Source organism: Cnephaeus nilssonii, assembly GCF_951640355.1.
Source record: "Cnephaeus nilssonii genome assembly, chromosome: 9".
NCBI classification, from domain to species: Eukaryota; Metazoa; Chordata; class Mammalia; order Chiroptera; family Vespertilionidae; genus Cnephaeus; species Cnephaeus nilssonii.
The window spans coordinates 56,520,291-56,541,157 of NC_137080.1; the positions used below are offsets into that span (position 1 = coordinate 56,520,291).

General features: G+C 40.5%; 1 protein-coding gene and 1 pseudogene across 4 annotated transcripts in view; one reads left to right on the forward strand and one right to left on the reverse strand.

Moving 5' to 3' along the window:
- UBE3D (ubiquitin protein ligase E3D) overlaps positions 1-20,867 on the forward strand; it is a 147,197-nt gene that overhangs the window by 73,336 nt on the left and 52,994 nt on the right. For 2 of the 3 annotated variants that reach the window (XM_079781509.1, XM_079781510.1), the window contains exon 9: positions 9,915-10,053. In XM_079781509.1, coding sequence (XP_079637635.1) covers positions 9,915-10,053 — 139 coding nt within the window. Of the gene's footprint in view, positions 1-9,914; positions 10,054-10,767; positions 11,842-20,867 lie in introns of those variants that run through there. The other variant, XM_079781511.1, reaches the window with a different exon arrangement.
- LOC307105643 (large ribosomal subunit protein uL22-like) lies at positions 4,293-4,793 on the reverse strand (annotated as a pseudogene). The gene has a single exon. The product of its transcript is annotated as a large ribosomal subunit protein uL22-like (transcript).

A 20,867-nucleotide genomic window follows, 5' to 3' on the forward strand; every position in this document is an offset into this window, starting at 1 on the left:
TGCAAAAATAGGTTTACAGTTGTTCATGTGGAAAATAATGTGATAATTAATAAGTAACAATATAAGAATAAACACTGTTTTTCATACTCACAACTGTAAGCCTACTTTTGCCCCACCCTGTATTCAGAAAAATCTGATTAGAATATTTAACTGCCCATAAATTAATTTTAGCTGTGTGTGTTGTTTTTTATTTTATGTTTTCTTTTTAATTTGTCAAAATATTGTGACTGTCTTTTCATGTCAAATAGATCTACTAGTACAGTCATCATTTAGCTTTTGATTTTTAGGGATTTCATACTTTGAAGTTTTAACTTATTTTTGCTAGTTTTTAAAACTCAATGTTGTGCCAAAACCGGTTTGGCTCAGTGGATAGAGCGTCAGCCTTCGGACTGAAAGGTCCCAGGTTCGATTCCGGTCAAGGGCATGTACCTTGGTTGCAGGCACATCCCCAGTAGGGGGTGTGCAAGAGGCAGCTGATCGATGTTTCTCTATCATCGATGTTTCTAACTCTCTATCCCTCTCTCTTCCTCTCTGTAATAAAATCAATAAAATATATTAAAAAATATATATATCCTAAAACCATTAAAAAACCCCACAAAACTCAATGTTGCAAGTAATTAGAAAGCAGAATTGAAGATGATGCTTGGGATGTTAATAAAAGATGAACTTGGGTATCAAAAGTACAATTTTGATACGTTCACTGAAAAATGTACATGTTTATTTTAGTAACTAAAGCAAGTTTATGTTTTTAATGTTTATATCAATAATTGAATAAGGCATACTTTGGTTATAAGTTAAATATTTTGGATTATCAAGAAACATTGTTTTGTTTTCTTCCTATTTCCTAGGCTAAAAATTGCAAACTTTACTCATTACATTTAAAAAGAAAATTTCTTATTATAGTATGAATTGGTTCAGAGGATGACAGTATTTTTATATTGACAGTATGATACATTACTGTTAAAAAAGCAGAACAAGTTAGCTTTTCTAGTTCTCCTCATACTGGTAAATTCAGATGCTTAGCTGCCTTTCTCTAGTTGCTGAAAGTAACTTTAAAACCTTTCTAGAATAGTGATTTCTTGAATAAACCATGTTTAACACATGCCCCTGCCCCAGTTCACACACATATACTATACAGGGATGATTACCACATTTTAAGTATCTTTTTAATACCTTGGTACCAAATATTTACAATAGCCTCTCCAAAATGAACGAACGTAGAATAGTGAAAGCCAGATAGCAAAGATAGTTCATTTCAAGGGTGTGGTTGGAAGGAAAGAAAAGCTGCACCTACACTAATAAAAGTGAGATGCAAATTGACCGTACCTTTGCAACGCCCACCAGCCAATCAGGAGTGAGTATGCAAATTAACCCAACAAAGATGGAGGGTTAATTTGCATATGCAGGCCCCTAGCAGCCAGGGGCGTGGCGGGACGCAGGCCTTCCACCTTGCCCCAGCTGCTTTGGGCCTCTGGGCAACATGGGAAGGTGGAAAGGCGGCTCCGGGCTGAAACAAAAAGGCTGCTCCGGCCAGAACAAAGGCAGTGCCGGCTGCCATGGGAAGGAAGGTCCATTCTTGCACAAATCTTCGTGCATCGGGCCTCTAGTATTTAATAATCTTAAAAAGTCATGGTCTTTGGAGGTTTCAATGAAATACCTCTTAGGTTCCAAAAGCTTTCATTTAACCATATCTGGTTTTGCCTTGGAAAAATTTAGTCAGGTATTTCCTTCTTTGACTCAAGATGCTTTTCTAAGGAGTGCCTCTTAATCCATAAAATCTTGGAATAAAACTTTGGAGCATATTTGCCAGTGTCTACTAGTATACTCAGATCTTTTTAGGGTCAGTTCCTGGGTAAATGATAGATATAAAGTTTAGGAGACTGTCAGGCCTGTTATTAAGGTACACATTAATAACATTATTACAAGGGAATTGAATTTAAGTTGGTAGAAATGAAATTTCTATATACAACGCTAGATAGCTCATTTGGTTAGAGCAGTGGTCAGCAAACTGCGGCTCGCGAGTCACATGCGGCTCTTTGGCCCCTTGAGTGTGGCTCTTCCACAAAATACCATGTGCGGGCGCACACATACAGTGTGATTGAAACTTCGTGGTCCATGCGCAGAAGTCGGTTTTCGGCTCTCAAAAGAAATTTCAATCGTTGTACTGTTGATATTTGGCTCTGTTGACTAATGAGTTTACCAACCACTGGGTTAGAGCATCATCACAATATGCCAAGGTTGTGGGTTTGCTCCCCAATCAGGGCACATATAAGACATACAAAAATCAACAAATGAATGCACGAAATAGTGGAACAACAAATCGCTGTTTCTCTTTTCTTCTCTCTCTCTCTTCCTCCCTCTTCCCCTTCCATTCTTTCTCTGAAAAATAAAAAATAAAAAAGAATATATATAAGTTAATTTCAAAATTGATTCTCTTACCTTACCTGAAATGAGTGTGGCCAGTGGGCTTTCACTCTACCAGAGTTACACTGACATGTGACTTCACAAAAGGTCTGAAGTCTTAAACATGAGGACATTTCCTAAAATCATAGAGAACATGAGTAGGTTAGCGATCTTGGCATTTGTATTCTCATCTCTTCTCATGAAGGGACAGAATTTTTAGTCATTAGGATTTGTCTTCTAATGGATCAGAGAGCCACTTGTGACTTGGAGTTATGCAGTTCATTGCTAATATCTCAGATACCAAAATTGGCCAGGCCTAATTCATCTGAATTGAGCTATACCACTGTCTTCTGCCCTCTTATGAAGGAAGGGTGTATGGATTTCCAAGAGAAGGCCATCTGAAAGTGGACTTAAGAAGAGGTGTAAGAGAAGCCAAGAATACTGGAGATGACAGTGTTCGGTAAAGGCAGGGAAGGGGAGGGTTGGATATGGTGCAGACCACCTAACTCTAACCCCCTTCTGAAGCCAAGTACTGTATTGCTCCAATAGATCATCTCTTCTCTGTAGACCAAACATGGTTTCATTGTACCTGTCAGTACAGTCACTGACGATCCATTTGAACTGAACAAATAGAAAACTTATTAATTGAACCAGGCCTAAGAAATAAAGAACAAAAAGTCTCAAACCCTTGCTTTGTACTTTATGCATCATAAACACTTTTATATCCATATTGATAGAGGACTTAAACTGGGGTAGAGGGGGTAGTGCTGATTAATGAAAGTGCTGGCTGAGTTGACCCCTCTGATGGGATAGGGAGTCTAGTGATGCTCAGTGTGAGACTTACTTATAAGAATATTATTAGAGTGAATCTAATTTATTACATCTCAGCCCTCATAAGTTGATGTCCAGTGGCTCAGGAAAGTGATTAAAAGATTAGAAATACATTTCTCAGCCTCCTTTTTGATTGATTTCCTCTGGTCATGGAATGTGGTAAAAATCTGAGCCAGGGGGCTTTCTCTTTAAAAATTCCTTGAAAACTTTACCTATATGGTTACACTTATTAATATGCTAACACAAATATTATGATATATAATAAGCATAAAATGAAATTGTTTTAATATTTTATCAAAAATTATAGATTAGAGATTATATTTAACCTAAAAGCAATGGTTCTTACCCTGAAAACATGCTAAGTGAAAGAAGCCAGTCAAAAATAAGGTCATGAGTGCTCTTGAGCGATGGGTGGTCTAGAAGCACTCAAAATTATGTGCAAAATGTTCTTTGTATAAATGAATGCTTCTGTAGAGAGGGAGTCCATAATTTTAATCATATTGTCATAGAGACCAATGACCTTCAAATGGTTTAAAACCATTACTTGAAAGCCTTTTTAAAAAAATTTATCTTTATTATTGAAAGTATTACAGATGTCCTCTTTCTCTTTTGGCCCCCATTGATCCCCTCTACCACACTCTTTTCCCCTCCCCATGCCTTTCCTGAACTATTGTCTATCCGTGGGCTTTCTTAAAAAAAAAACCAAACACAAATTTTTGTTGTTTGTCCTCCTTTTATAAATATATTGGAGTTCTATCATAGAGGTTCTACCTTTGGCCTGTGATTTTTGAAGGTTTTTGTGGTTTTTTTTTAAGTACATTGTTTTACTTTTATTATTATTTACTAGAGGCCCAGTGCATGAAATTTGTGCACGGGTAGGGTCCCTAGCAGCTGCTGGCTGCCGGCTGGGACCTCCCTTCATTCCGTGCTGCCCCCCTGGTGGTCAGCGCACGTCATAGCAAAGGATAGAACTCCTGGTCGGTAGAACTCCCAAGGGGACACTTTGCATATTAGGCTTTTATATATATAGATTTTATGCTGAATTTACTTCTGGGCCATTAAGTTTTTGTTTTGTTTTTTAATTTCTTCTGAGATATATTTTTCTTCTGTGCAGCCTCTCTTCTGGTTTAGGAATAATCTGTTCTTTTTCAGTGAGGATCATCTCAGTGTGGCAGGGAGAGCTTAAGTACCAGGTAGTCTGCCCACAAGCTCTCTAAGTTCTGTGCAGCATTTTCGGAGCTTTGTTCACCTGGATGTGCTCAAGGACCAGAGAATCTACATCTAAACCCTTAAGTTCAGCATTGCTCTCTGCATTTTCAAACATATGCAGCAAAAATTCAGTAGCCTTTTTGGGCCACCAACTCTGTGTCCAGCCCCACTGTTTGGCCTGGGCATACCTCCCAACTCCACTATTGTAAGGACAGAATGGCACACATTGCTTCTGTAAAGTGACATGGCCTGGGCAGTTTCACAAGTGTTCTTAAAGTGAACAGAATGATTTGAACCTCTTGATTGCATGATTTTGTGGGGTTTTCTGGGTCAAGTGAATAGCAAACCATTTTCAGAATTCACCTCAGGCTGCTTTCGGGAAGAGGAGAGCATAAATTGATGGGCTTATCATTGTGATAGCTTTGAAATTGAATTTTAAAAATCCACAGGTATGAACCGTGTTATATTTTAACATCATTAATAGGTTATTTGCTTTCTTAGGTCTTTCTAGGACTGAAGAGTCCAAATCAGCTAGCTCTTCCCTACAATATTATTTTCTCTTCTCTATACAATTATTTGGACTCATTTGAAATATTTTAATTTTGGTGGTATTATTATATCATGTCTATTTGTTATTTTCACCTATTATATTAAACAACCTCTGTGTTTCCTAGAAGACTGTATCACTTTTCCATTTTCTCAAGTCCTTTCTTGATATTGATTGGTGGTTGATTTATTATTTCACCACTTTTGTTAGAAGTGATAGAACTGAATTTTTTCCCCTTCTTGTTGCCTCTTTCAAAATAAATAGGTCGTAGTTGCTTCTCTAGGGGATTTTGTCAAGGCAGAAGTTTAGGAAGAAGGATGGTGTGTCCTCCACTTGCATTTTGGTCTCTTGGACTAAGGTCACCTGGCTGACAGCCCTGGTCTCCCAGGAAAGCTTTTCCTTTCTCAGTACTTTAAAGTCACAGAAATAGGTTTCAATTGATGTTTAGTTTGTTGTTTCTTATAAAATACTTCTCATATTGATCTTATAGTGGAAGATTACTGACTTAGGTCTAATAATGATACCTTTGCAGGAAATACCAGAAATAATCCAAATGCTGGATTGTTATAATCCTCTGTTTTTATCATTAATGGAATTTGTACTGATTTGAGACTTGGATGGATGGTCTCAAATATCACCTCTGGCTTAATCAGTACGTGCCCTAAGTGCCACATAATGAGTTTGTAACTGTTTTATGATAAACCGATTTTTCAGTACGACAGACCATTTCTCCCTCTTTCCTTTTTGCTCTCTTTTCTTTGTTTTTTTCTAACTACCAGTAAATTTTTTTAAATATGAAAACATTAGCTGAAATTTTGGGAACAGGTTTCCCATAGCTCTACCTTTCCAAAACAGCAGTTTTTATTTTTCATGTCCACATATATGGATGTTTCATGTGATTAAAATAATATTTTATATGATTAATATTATAAATTTATAAATTTTAACATTAAAAATATAAGTCCTAGGGCTCTGAAAAATATGCTGTGGGAAAAAGGATGAATATTGGGAATTTCAGCTACATTGAGTCCAGCTGGGTTGTCTAATTTCAAAAATAATGAGGTTCAAATGATTTAAAAAATGGGGTGTTCTAAGATATTTCAAATTTACCCCATTGTTTGCTCTTATTCTTTGAATTTTATTGGATAGAACTAGTTCAAAAATATCTTGTACACTTTTGCCTTGTGTGTAGTATGATAAAAACAGAATGAGACTTAGATGGAGATCATGCTTGAGTTTCTTTTCCATCCCTCACTAACTATGTGATCAGAACAACATTCTTCAGCTTTTTGAGCTTCAATAGGGATGAGAATTATTAAATTGCAGAATACTTTAAGGCTTCAATTTAAAATGTCAATGTTGAATTTACATGCCTAGCTAAAGTTTGTGATTACATAGCAACATGAATAATTAACATGTTTAAGTAATTTGTCTTTTCTTTGTAACTATGGTTTATTGGTAGTGTGATTAATGTCCTTTTGTCTAAATTTTGGTGGTTTGATACATTGGTAGGTTGTATATGAACTTGGGGATCTTATGAGGCAGATAGGCCTGTCCAAGAAAGCTTGTCAAAGATCACTTGATGGTGAGTGGCAAGGCAGTGCTGATGTGTTTTAATTTCTATTTGAGTGTCCTTTTTGATAGATCACACCATAGCCATTTAGCAGCCCATTGACACCTTTAAGCAGCATGTAAACATTCCTCTCTCCATGCCAAAAATCACATCTACATCATAACATGAACTTGTTACTGATTGTAAAAATAATACTTGGAAAATAAGAAAGCATAAGGAAGAAAATATAAAAATCAGGTTATTATCTCCCTCTAATAGAAATAACCATTTATGTTTATTGTATTGCCTTCTAACCTGTTTTTCTCATCATATAACTATTTTGCTTACCATGACAGATGGGTATTTTCCTATGTCCATCTTTACTACTTTTCTAATTCAATTTTTAGAATATATACAGTATCATAAAGTAGCTGCTTAAGAAGGATAAAACTACTTCTTACAGAGATGCAAAAAAACTCTTAAGTATTAAAAATACTTTTTAAGCTGAGGAGTTAACATACCGAGGAAATGGCAGATTCTGTTACCTGTGCTTTGCTTGGAGAGGATGAGGATTTATAGAGAGTCCTCAGCGATCAGTGTGGTACAGTGGACAGAGCACAGCTTTAGAGTGGGCTGAGTTGAGTGAATACTGGTTCCATCACCTACTAATTGTGTGATTTTGGACAATCGCTTAGCCTCTCTGACCTTTGATTTCCTCATCTTTAAAGTGGGATGAATACTGCCTGCCATTCAGGGCTACTGTGGGTTTAGAGACAATGGCTATAAGTAAAGTGTCTGGCCCATTATCTGAACATGTTAGCCAGAGGGTAAACAATATTCAGAAGAAACCTAAGACTTATAAAATTTAAACATACATTCTGGAGAACATGTTTCAGCCATAAAAATAAGACTGTTATAAAAATATCTATTTGTATAATTCACTATTGCCCTTTTCTCTTATAAATATAACTAGAGGCCCGATGCATGAAGATTCGTGCAAGAATGGGCCTTCCTTCCCCTGGCTGCTGGCACTGTCTTTGCTCCAGCTGGAGCCATCTTTGCCTTTTCGCTATGGCCTGGAGCCGCCTTTCTGCCTTCCTACACTGCCCAGAGCAGCTCTGAGCCTGCTTATGCAAATCAGCCCACCATCCTTGTTGGGTTGATTTGCATACTCACTCCTGATTGGCTGGTGGGTGTAGCGAAGGTACGATCAATTTGCACATACTCTTTTATTAGTGAAGATACTGCCAAAAGAGGAGTAAAAATATGATGAAAAAGTGCTACTGTCTCAAAGATGGTCTGTGGTCTGGTAGGATCCTTACTTGTGAGCTCCAGCCAGCCCTGTGCAGGCTGCAGTGTTCCCCGAACACCCCTACTGAAGATGCAGCATGACTGGCCCTGTTAGGTTTTGAGGGTTCACCTGTGAGTTCACAAGGGACATTCACAATCCAGGGCAGTGTCAGGTGACCTTGGCTGCAAGAGTTCCAATTCAGAAAAAAGCAAAAACCTTTTCAGGGCACTTTTTAGAAAATAAGAATGAAAATAGCTTTAATGAGCCCTGTTGTAGGTGCTGGGGTAAAATGTTTGAATTCTGAAAACTTAAATTGCTTATTGGACATACAAAAATAAGTGAAAAATTGGCTATTTCTTTTAGCCAGTACAGGTTAAAGCCTGGGTGTGTTTGAGGAAAAACAACACTAATCTAATTTTTATTTCCACATAAGACTGCCAAGTTAGAGTAATCTACAGGTTACAGTTGCTCATGTCTGATCTCAAATGAGTCAGGGATGTAGACACAGCCCAGACAGGAACACAAGTAGGGTGGTGATAAGTGTTGTAATGGATACAAGTATGGTGTTTAGCAAGTAGTTAATTCTTTTAAGGGAAACAGGCCTTCCAGGCTCAGAAAACTGTGACCAAACACAGGTGTGTAGCCTAGTGCAGGCCAGAGAATGGAAAGTAACTGGTTTGTGGAGGGCATAAGGAAGGTGCCAGGAGAATGAGCTCGGAGCCACTGCACTGGTACTACATGTGACTTTTACCAAAGGTGGCAAGATTTTTTATTTCCATTCCGGAAAAATGTCAAGAGGGTTACATAATTAGTAAAAGCAGAAAGAATAACAGAACCAATCAGTATAAAATAATTTTTAAAACACTGAAAAGACACAAAAAGTATACGTTTGCTGAAACAGACCAATTTTTAGGAAAGCAGACAGTGTCCTCTTCCAGTCGCATTAGAAGGCGATTGCTTCAGAGAGGAGTTGACTCCGCACCCCACATCAGAAATGTAGCAGCGTGATGAGTAACCTAATGCACACACCTAAGTGATCTGCTATGACCTGTCATGCAAAGTGTTCAACTCTATTATGTTCTCAACCACTGCGGCTCCCTGAAGTTTCAGAATTCACCACTGGCTTGATTAAAAGTCACCGTTAAGAGAGAAGTTTATAGAAAGATAAACACACACACACACACACACACACACACACACACACACACACACTTCTCTTTGAAAATCAGGACAATGGTAAGAGACACTTTGGTGGGGGCAAAGGCAGGAAATACTCAAGTACTGTAAATAGAAGAGTGATAGCATAAGACTCATGCTACTCTTATTACACTTTCTCATAACGATTTCCTGATTCTCCCCTTTTCTTTAAGCACCAGATGGGAAGTCAGGAAACTAGGATCAGACCCGTATAATTTCCTAAACATCCACCTCATCTCAGACAAGTCTCTGCTTTCCTAGCCCTCAGTCTGCGTCTCTCAAATGAGGATTTTCAAATAGAGCTGCTTCACAGGCCACTCTGGAAGATGAGGAGGGCCTCCTGCCGTCCCTGCCCTGCTAACACCCGCTTTGCTTTGCTTTGGGTTATGAATGAGGGCTGTTACTAGGATTCGATCACTTTTTAAAAGTCTGAAAATCACTGAACTGGAGGATCCGAAGGGCATATCCAGCTCAGAAACAATTGCCACACGTGTGGAATGGGGATAACAATAGGTCCATTTCACACGTATCTGAGGGTTGACCAAGATGCACATGCAGCTCAGAGCATAGAACATAGGAAGCATTCAGTGTGTTAGCTATTGTTCTTCCCAACCCCAGGTTGGTCCCTCACAAGTGAGACTGCATTTCTTGGCTCTTTGAGTATAAAATGACCTGAAAAAAATGCCTAAGCCATCTGTTTTATACCCCAAATCCTGTAAAATGTCTTGGACATTTAATCTGTGAATTTATAGCATAACTTTTATTTCTATTTTTTGTACATTGTTTTTCCTCCCACAACTGGAAGTTTTCTTCTTCTCCATTAGATTTTTGAAATAATTATGACCAGATGCAATTATGACATTGCACATACCAATGTCTTTCAGGCTTGTCAGCTCCTGGGAAAGTGACATCAGCGTCCACTCTCTGACGCTGCCCTCTGCAACCTGCTTGGAGCTGCTGTTGATATTATCAAGGAATAACGCCACGCTGCCTCCGTCCCTGCGCTGTATGAATTCCTTTCAGGTAAGGAATTGTTTCTACCAGGGTGTGATTTCGCAGTTTTACTTGTAATTGCTTTCTAAGGAGCCTGTCTTTCACAGGAGGTAGTCCACAGAAACCCAGATTTTCACATCGTACTAATAATAAGCATAATGCATGTACTGCCTTGTCTGTCTCTTTTTAAACAAATGAAAAAATTGGAGGCTCGGAATTCTCTAGGCAGTTGTTCAGTAGTGATGGAATCCATATCTCTCTAACTCCAGGGTTTGTTCCCTTAATCTTTCCTGCCTCTGAGAGAAAAGGCAAGAACATTTGACAGAGACACTTGTGAATGCCACTTCCTTTTTCCCAGATTTGCCCTAGAACAGTGGTTCTCAACCTTTCTAATGCCGCGACCCTTTAATACAGTTCCTCATGTTGTGGTGACCCCCAACCATAAAGTTATTTTTGTTGCTACTTCATAACTGTAATTTTGCTACAGTTATGAATCGTAATGTAAATATCTGTGTTTTCCGATGGTCTTAGGTGACCCTGCTAGCAGTTCTCAACCTGTGGGTCATGACCCACAGGTTGAGAACCGCTGCTGTAGAGCCTAAGACCATCGGAAAATACAGATATTTACATTACGATTCATAACAGTAGCAAAATTACAGTTATGAAGTAGCAACGAAAATAACTTTATGGTTGGGGGTCACCACAACATGAGGAACTGTATTAAAGGGTCGCGGCATTAGAAAGGTTGAGAACCACTGCCCTAGAACAAGGATCTTCAGGTTGCAGTCAAACTGCCAAGTGGATGCTTAACAGTGATAGTGTCCTACTCACTCTCAGCACCTGTTCCCTCTCTCCCTGGTCCCACCATCATCACTTTCCCACTCTCCTGGGTATCTGTCTATGCTCGAGGTAAAGGACAAACAGGACAGCAAATATGGACCAACCAGCAAGAAGACTCCCTCCCTGGTAAGCAGCTAATTGTCACTGAGGTGGCAAATGAGAATGAAGATATTTGTCACTGAAGTTGTGACCCAATAGCTACTGAGTGTAATTGAACGTATCAATGAGTCCTGACAATGGAAAAATATTCACAAACCTTCTGAGCCTGGTGAGAAGGCCACATGCCACGGTGAGAAATGAGTCAATGTGTGCCAGTTCTGCTTCTGAAGGGTTGTGGGTGTATCCTAAGATAACTTCAGGATCAGTGTATATTGCTTGGTGCACCTCTGTGTTAAAACAAGACATGAATTCTTCTATGAATTATAGCTCAAAAAATTGATTAAAAAAACATAATTGCTGCAATCTAATTTGCATCCATATTCTCCTGGTAATTTATTATGTTGATTATCTCTGTGATTTTCTTCCTGATACAAATTTCAGACTTTGGCCATGGTGTACCTGTTTGTATTTATCATTTATTACTCAATTATCAACTTTAATACTGGACTCAAGGGACCTTAGAAAACACCTTATTTTGTAGGAGAAGAAACTGAGACCCAGAGAGATGGATTGAGCTGGCCAGGGACCACACAGCATGTTAGAGACAGAGCTGGAGTCCCCTGGCAGATGCCAGGTAACTGCATCTACCACCTGAATGCAGTACTCGCCCAAGTCTTGGGAGGTGGAGGGTGTGTCAGTGGTAGATGGAGGCCAGTTGTGTCTATCTTGGAATATCCACATCATCCCTTATTCTGTAGTAATTTATAATTATTTATTTGTATGCTGCCCTGAACCAGAAATGGTTTAAAATTCTATCAATCTTTCTTTCTTCTAAGTTTTGCTCTTGGGATTGAACACTAGCTAACACAAAAGTTTATATATGCCCACAAACTTTTTTGAAGGGAGGTTAAGAAACTTAACAATGGTTACCTTTGGGGAGTGAGGCTGGAAGACAATTATTTTTTATTCGTTCCCTCATGTACGGTGTGAAATTTTTATATGATGGGTGAGTGGGGAGCCAGAGAGATGACTCTGACTTCAAGGACTTTACACAGAATATTGGGGAAGATGGAGCCATCATCTGTGTGTGATATAAATTGAGAATAATTATATTACAAAGTAGCCTCAATGCAAGTCTTAGAGATGAAAGGTGAAAGAGGAATCTAAACCGGGTGTGGGGGATTTGAGAGGAGGCTCCGTCTATTTCTTCTCCTGAGACGAGGCAGGCGGCCTTGCTGCCTTTGAGGATCTCATCTCGGGCTCATGTCAACACAGGGGCAGGAAAGCCTGCCCTGCTCTTGGTGGCATTAGTGTCTCTCCTCTCACCTCCAATCACGGGAGCTTGTAGAGCTGTCAGCATGTTAATTACTGAATGACCCTCTCCATTAGTGATTGTACTTCCTCTGGTCTCAGTCCGTTTGCTGGATATTATTGTCAGGAGCACAAACACTTGCCCGATTTCAAAGGTACAGAGAAACTTGTCACAAATTCCTGAACAATGTCTGCTAAGGAGATTTTCCCCTGCTTCTGGCCCTGGAAGACGCATTCCTATTATGGCTATACCAGGAATCGACTTCCCTATGCGGGCCTTCACTCCAAAATAGAGGATTAGTGAAAAGGGGAGGATGTCTGTCAGGATTAGAAAGAGAGGCCCTGCTTCTTCATCTTTGTAACACCCCCTTAATCATGTACTATCAGAGCAAGGACCGGGGCTGCTCATTCTGCCTGTACTTGGGATTTACTTTTTCAATTGGGAGCTACTTTAATGCACTTCTTTAGAGTGCTGTACTGGCAACAGCTGTAGAATAATAGAATGACATTTGTCAAAGATACCATCTTTACATTTCCAGTTCTCTTGTATTCCAGGCCGAGTCAGTTACTGTGAGCAAGCCTGCTTTTTTCTTTTGCTTTTTTTGTAAAAATGTGATTTTCCATTTCTGAGGATTCAAGTGGCACTCCCACTTGAGCCTTATCACTGCCAAATCCCAAATGGAGAGGTTTATCTTATTAATTAGAGCTATTAACATATATGAAATTGTAACTTCTTAAATTACAGCATAACATTTCTCTCAAGCCAACAGGGATACCTTTGGGTGGATTTGTCATAATTTGGACTTGCACTGGGTTACATACCTAAACATGCCTGCTGTGAGTATGAGCGGAGAGACTGTAGGACTTGGTGGAGAATCACTGATGTATTGCTAGGCACATACTAGAGTTGTTGTTGCAGCCCCAGGAAGGATGGACTTAGCGTGTCACAGTCTGTTAAACCTCTTCCATGACTTTTTATTGCAATGAGAATAAAATCCAAACATCTGAACCTGGCCAACAAAGCCCACAGCATGTGTCCCTGCCTCGCCCTTTGGCCTCATGTCCTGCTCGCTCCCTCTCACTCTGTTCCAGCCACACTGGCCTTATTTCCTGCTCCCGGCACAAGCTGGTTCTGGCCGTAGAGTCTGTGTACTGGAGGTTTTCTTTGCCACCAGGAAGTGTTCTGGACCAGATTTCAGATCTGGACCTTCCTTCTTTCAGTCTCAGCTCAGGTGCCCCCTCCCCTAAGAGGCCTAGCCTGACACTCCTCATTGAATCCCTCTCTCCCCATCAGCATATTCTATAACCTTATCTTGTTCATTTATTTGTCCTTTTTCCTCTTCTGAAATGTGTGTTAACTGAAAAGAGGGAGAATGTCTGCTCTTGTTCAATATTGTGTCAACAGAACATAGAACAGTGCTTGGACGGAGAAAGCCTATGGGCTGACTGGCTATGGTGGGAGGATACACAAATAGAGTGCAAATTGGCATGGCCACTTGACATTCTAGAGATGTCCAGAAGACGGGGCTAGTGTAAGCCATACACACTCCGGGGCAGAAGCAGAGCCTTTCCTGTTGAGACAGGGTGGACTCCACAGGTAAGTTCGGATTGGAGAGATGTGGGCAAGGTTGAGCACAGTGGGTATCTGCACTGAAATTCCAGCCTGGGGCTTTGTGCAGATGAGAACGGCTGGAGGAAGAGTTCCGCCTTTGGGAAGAGCTGGCAGGAATCAACATAAGCAGAGTGACTAGTACACAGGACTGGAGACCACAGTAAGGAAAAGGGATGATGCCCGAGCTTTGGTGCCAGAAACCCAGGCAGCGGGATTGAAGGTTCGGGAACGGGGCAGGTTGCAGGCTGTGGCCCTCATGACTGCTGCCAGTTTGATTCCGCACTGAGTGCTTCAGAACTCCGGGCTGAGGTGGCAGAAGGCCATTTCCATATCCATTCTGCTGGATGGCAAACCCGCTTCTTACCCGGTAATAGCAGCTTTAAATCTGAATGGCGTGGAGCCTTAAGAGCAACCGGGGTGGATCCAGGATTGGGCAGGGCTGCGAGTTTTAATTACTAGGCCTTTTCCTTGGAATCCTAGACTATTACTGTAGCAGGAAAGACCAACTAGTCTAATTACCTTACTTTTATAGATAAGGAAATAGACCCCAGAAGGGTAAGTTGATATTGGAGACTAACTGATTCCTATGCTATGCTTTTTGTGCTACACAGAATGCTGACTTCTCTTCAGGTATGAAGGATATTATTCTTCTTATTAGCATTTCCTTATTCCATGGGACACAGGTTCCTTAGGACAGCGGTCGCCAACCGGTGGTCCGTGGACCACTGATGGTCCATGAGGTCAGAAAGGTTGGCGACTGCTGCCTTAGGATACATAGTAATTATAGAAAATAGTACTTAATAATTATGTGTTAATAATGCAAATTTAAAGGCTAATGTTTATTTAGTGCTTTCTGTTATCCTGGCACTGTTCTCAATGATTAGCTCATTGTCATGAAAAAATACCATGAGGAAGGTATACTATTATTCCCATTTCACTTGTGCAGAAACTGAGCCAGAGAGATTAACTTGCCCATGCTCTCACAACTAGTAAATAGAGGAGCATAAGGTACAAAGCCTGGCCCTAGAATCCCCTGTACTTAATCACCAGGTACTGTTGCCATTTAAAATAACTTTAGTTAAACTAAGATTTTTTTATTTTTACTTGCAGGTCTTTTCAGTGCCTTTCATATGTGTGTAAGGAGCATTGTGACCCTTGCTAGTTAAAGAATATAGTTAATATTATTTCCCAGTTGTATTTGATACTACAAAGACTTTTTCTAGGGGCATTTAATGGAATTAATGCTCTGAGAACACAGATGGGGAGACACTATTCTGTCTGATAGCGAAAGATTTGGATGATAAGGCAGAGTACTCACCTCCATTCTTCCCGGCAGTCTTGCTTATCTCCAACAGAAGTAACGCTGCACGTTTAATTGGTGATTATCAAGAGGATGTCATTTTTTATTTTTTTATTTTTGGTGACTAGACAGCTCTCTTCTGGTCAGGGCCACCTCGGTGAGATGGTACAACAGGAACGAGATTTGCCTTTGCCATTTCTTAGTACACAGTGAGTCACAGGAGATGCCCAGCAGGCCCTGGTTGAGCATTGCTTTCCCAGTCTGCACCTGCTTCCAGTTCTATTGCAGTTGGGTCTCAGCCACTCTAAACACAGTGTAGCTAGGTAGTAACATGCCAGAGGGTCCCATTAATAGATGAGTCCTCTGGCTAAACTCTGTCTCTCTCCTAACTTATGACTTGACTTCCACTGAGAATTCCCAAGAGGAATCTTCCTTGGAAACTTATATTCAGCTGAGGGATAAGGAGTGTTCCACAGCCTTGGGCCCTGAGCTGAGGAAACCATTCTTGTCCACTTCCTGACCTTCTCTCATTAATGCTCGCTCCATCCAGCCGCTCCCGGCCATCCAGATTGTGTGGATGGGATTGTCTCCAGAGCGCAGAGCCCCAGAACTGAAGCTGCTTCTTTCCCACAGGTAGATGACTGCATTCCATAATAAGTTAAAATGTTTTCACAGACATTGTATATTTTTTAAATCCTCCCAACAACCCCTATTTTGAAGGTGAGGAAAGTAAGTGATATAGGCAAGTTCACGTAGAATGTAGTTAATACTGTTTCCCAGGACTCTGCCTTACTATCCAAACACAGGGTGGTGTTTCAAACCTGGGTCTCCTTATTTATTCCACCTCATGACAGTTACGTTAAAGAAAACACCGAGGGGCCCCATTTAACAGTCCTGGGTCTTGTACGTACTCTCTTTACCATTAGGCAGCAAGTGTCTCTTTTACTAACATCACCCTTTAGAGAACCACAGCCTTCAGCCCTGGGAGCAGCGTGGTGACGTTCTCCAGCATCATAGATTCTGAGCTTCATCAGAGTGCAGGCTTATGCATATGCTGTGTGGTTGAATAATATGGTGAAAATATGTAGAAAGGAAGAAGCAAAGATTTATAGAGCTTATTTTTTACCATAATGGAGTTGCTCAGGGATATTTCTTCAGCTCTAGATGGATTTGAAATCATACACTGTTCAGTGAAGAAGGGTGAAGCAGATGAACTATCTTGAATAAGGGACTCATTCCAGAGAAAAAAAATTCTTAATTATTTTACTTGTATGCAGTTTGATTTTAACTGTAAAAAAACACATATTCAGCTTCTCAATTGTTCAGAAATGAATAATTTTGCAAATAATTCCCCTATTCAGCTACTTTTTTTTTACTACTTATTATTACCTATATCAAAAAGAGGGAGGAAGTAACACATGAAAATTTGGTTTTATCATTTGGCCATTTGTTGGTATCTCAGGGAAAAGCTTTGATTGTTTATATGTTAGAAGTTATAGTTTAAGCTTAAGAACTTTTTAAAAAAATGTAATCTACAGGGGGATCCAAGAAATTGGTAAGTGGAGGCCTTTATAGATCAGTAGCAACAACGGGGCTACAGAGAAGAGAAAGTGAAGTTTCTATCTGTACACCATTTTTTTTCTATTCTACTTTTAGACATCGCACTACATAAATGGCTTTATTATATGCCATGCTCATCTCTAGGTGAATTATAGATGTAATTATCTTTTTTTTTTTAATCCTCATCCAAGAATATGTTTTCATTGATTCTAGAAAGAAAGGGAGAGGGAGAGATAAACATTGATATGAAAGAGACACATCGATTGGTCGCCTCCCCACATGTGCCCCGACTGGGGAGTGGGTTAACCCACAACCCAGGTACAAGCCCTTGACCGAGAATCAAAACTGTGACCCTTCCGTGTTTGGGACAACACTCTAACCACTTAGCAACTCTGGCCAGAGTGTCATAATTATATTTTAAAGTAACATTTTATAAAATGATTATAAGAAGACAGTCACATGATAACAAATGGGAAAATACAGAAAAGTGTAAAGAAAATTAAAAATTACTGGGAATAAAATAGAGTAATTCTTGTTAGTGTTTTTTATGTATGCTCATGTATCTATACACACAGACACAAATATGTTTTAGTATAAAATTGCTCTTGTTGGAGATGCTGGAACTCAGTTACTGGCAGTATTCTGTTCTTTCCTCTGTTTCATCTTGCATGAAGACAGTCATACTCCGCCGAGGCTGTCAAAGGCACTATGTGCTAGTTGTACTGGTTAATAATGCGGATTTTTTTCAATAGATGGAGTTACACATATGTTGATATATATGCAATTTGATATGTATGCTATTTTGTTGTATTGACAACAAGCTTCAAAACGTTATATGTCAAATTTGCTGAAGGCGTTAACATCATAGATATTTTTACACTTAAAAATGTCGAATTTCGTGCCAAAAAGCATTTGCGGGAAGTTTTAATTCATTACTTTATTTTGAAGAAAAGTGCTGCTGAATACTTCGGGAAGCTTATGGTGAACATACTCCATCTCAAGATACTTGTGAACACTGGTTTAAATGCTTTAAAAGTGATGATTTCAATGTGAAAGACAAGGAACATCCAGTTCAACTGAAAAAGTTTGAAGACCAACAATTACAAGTATTATTGGAGGAAGATACATGTCAAACTCAAAAACAACTTGCAGAAAGATTAAACATTGCTCAGCAAACAATTTCCGATCGTTTACAAGCAATGGGAAAGATTTTAAAGGAAGGAAAATGGGTGCCACATCGACTGAACGAAAGACAAATGGAAAACCGAAAAGTCATCAGTAAAATGTTGCTTCAACGGCACAAAAGAAAGTCTTTTTTGCATCGAATTGAGACTGGCAATGAAAAGTGGATTTATTTTGAGAATCCCAAACGCACAAAATCATGGGTTGATTCAAGTCAACCATCAACACTGACTGCAAGGCCAAATCGCTTTGGAAAGAAGACAATGCTCTGCGTTTGGTCGGATCAGTAAAGTGTGGTGTATTATGAGCTTCTAAAATCAGGTGAAACCGTTAATACTATTGCTACTGACAACAAATAATCAATTTGAACCATGCTTTGATCGTGAAATGACCAGAATTTTCCAGAAGACACAGCAAAGTAATTTTGCTTCATGATGACGCACCATCACACACTTCAAAACCAGTTAAAGACACGTTAAAAGATGTTGCCTGGGAAGTATTAACCCATCCGCTGTATTCACCAGACCTTGCTCCTTCAGATTACCACTTGTTCCGATTGTTGGCACACGCACTTTCTGAGCAGCACTTCAAAACATACAAAGAAGTGGAAAATTGGATCTCTGAATGGTTTGCCTCAAAACAAGAAAAGTTCTATTGGGACGGTATCCACAAATTACCTGAAAGATGGGGAAATGTGTAGCTAGCGATGGACATTACTTTGAATAAAGCACTTTCAATGTTTCTCTTGAAATTATCGTGTTTTCTTCGATTACAAAACCCGCCATTATTAACCGGTACACCTAGTAAAAGTCCTGTTGTTAGGTGACAGTGGATGGGGAGGGAGGCTGTGAGCCATTCCAGGTGTCCACGGGTTGCTGCGGGTGTAATCAGGAGGCAGGTAGGCCTGCAGGAGATGGGCAAGCGCCTGCTAGAACTTCACTCAGCTCTCCTGGAGATCTAAGTGCTAGTTCCAGAGAACTGAGAGGCGGGTTGTTGACACCCTTGGTCCCCGAGGTATGTCAGTCTCCTTCCTGCTAATGCCTTTGTCCTCAGGGGGCAGAGATAATCCAGGACTTGAATGCTACTCAGAATATTGAGGAAATCCAAGTTTCACAGGTAGTGATTACTGCTCTATTTTCAGTCTCTCTCCTCAAAAGAGATTTCTGAGAACTGCCTCAGCAATTTGGGTGTGAAAGGATGTTGCCGCCTTCATTCCTTTTTGCCCTGTGAGGTGTTCTGTGGTTTGGGGAAATAAGCAGGTATCCTTAGTTTACCACAGCTCTGTAGTCTGGATTCTCCCTTCCTCTTCCCCCTTCGTACTGGTCTCTGCTGTTTTGCCATCTTCTTGAGAAAATGTGGAGGACGGGGCCAAGCACAGAGCCAGCTCATGTCGCCGCCACATCACATCGATCAAGAGGCTGATCATGCTACCCAGATTCCCCGCTACACGCCCTGCCCCTCTGAAATCTCTGTCTACCACAGACTTGGTTCCCAAGCCTTCCCTGACCTTCACTCTGAAGAGCTGCACTTGTTAGGGCCGTGGTCGGCAAACTGCGGCTCGCGAGCCACATATGGCTCTTCCACAAAATACCACGGCCTGGGCGAGTCTATTTTGAAGAAGTGGCGTTAGAAGAGTTTAAGTTTAAAAAATTTGTCTTTCAAAAGAAATTTCAATCGTTGTACTGTTGATATTTGGCTCTGTTGACTAGTGAGTTTGCCCATCACTGCTCTATCCCCTTTCAGTCCTACAAGCCTGGTGGGGAGAGAAGGCCTGGCGGCAAGGCCTGCCAGAGCTGAGCAGCCTCTGTGATTTGAGGGCACTCACTGCCCTGCACCTCGGGATCTTTTAACTCTGAGATGGGAGTGGGAAGGGCTGGAGGGCAGATAGGTTTGTCTAATTCATCAGCAACAGGAATAGGCATGTGCTGGTTACTAAATGTCAGTGTCCATGGGAAGCCTGTTTAAGATTCGGGTTTCTGAGAGATTCTGCGTCAGTGACTCTGCAGGAGCGCCCGGAATCTGCATTATGGCTAACATCCAAAGTGTTTCTGATAAAGGTTTTCAAGAACCAAGGTCAGAAACACGTATATGATAATAGAATATATTCCCACTTTCTTTACTGTAAAATGTAAAAAAAACGTTGTGTTTTTTTTTTTAATTATGACAGACACCTAGTTACTAATTCAAATAGCTCAGTTATTTTTCTCTTTTCTTCACTTTTCCTTATGCACCTGCACTTACCACATACCTGACTGTGAAGTGAACTGAGCCACCTCAAAGTTCGTACTTTTTCTGGTGCTGTTTTCTTCTGCTGTGTTCGCTCCCTTTCACACTCAGGTGCTTGGTGGAGCCCGGGTGTCAGTTACCTCTGAGTTGTCTTCCTGCCATGTGGTGTGGACACCTGGCCTCCAGTGTCTCCCCGTCTCAGGTTCCTCCCCCTCAGGGATGTGCAGCCCCCACAACCTCTCTCCTTCCTTAGCCAGCCACTCCCCTCGACAGAGGACACTCAGGGTCTGGTCTTAAATCTGCCCCCAACTGGACGCCGCGTGACCCTGCTCTAGCCAAGTAACCTCGAGGGGTCCCCATTTCTTTATCTGTTCAATGAGGGGGCTTGGGTTAAATTATAAAGTTCCTTTTAAAGTAGAACCACACAGAGTCACTTTGTTCCCAGCTGTTCCTAATTTATTCACCCAGGCTGAAGACTGTAACTGTATTTCTTAAAGAGACTAAGTCCTGATTTCTTTTGAACATCTTGAAAGTGTTTAACTGTTGAAAAGCATAGATAAAACCCCATTACCTAGAGGGTTTTTTTTGTGTGTGTTTTTGTTTGTTTGTTCGTTTGTTTGTTTTTGCTCTCCAAGAGAATGGCGTTTACATCCTTGACCTTGCTAACAGCCACAAAAAAGGGTCACGAATGACGGGATTACAGGGCTGTCTGAC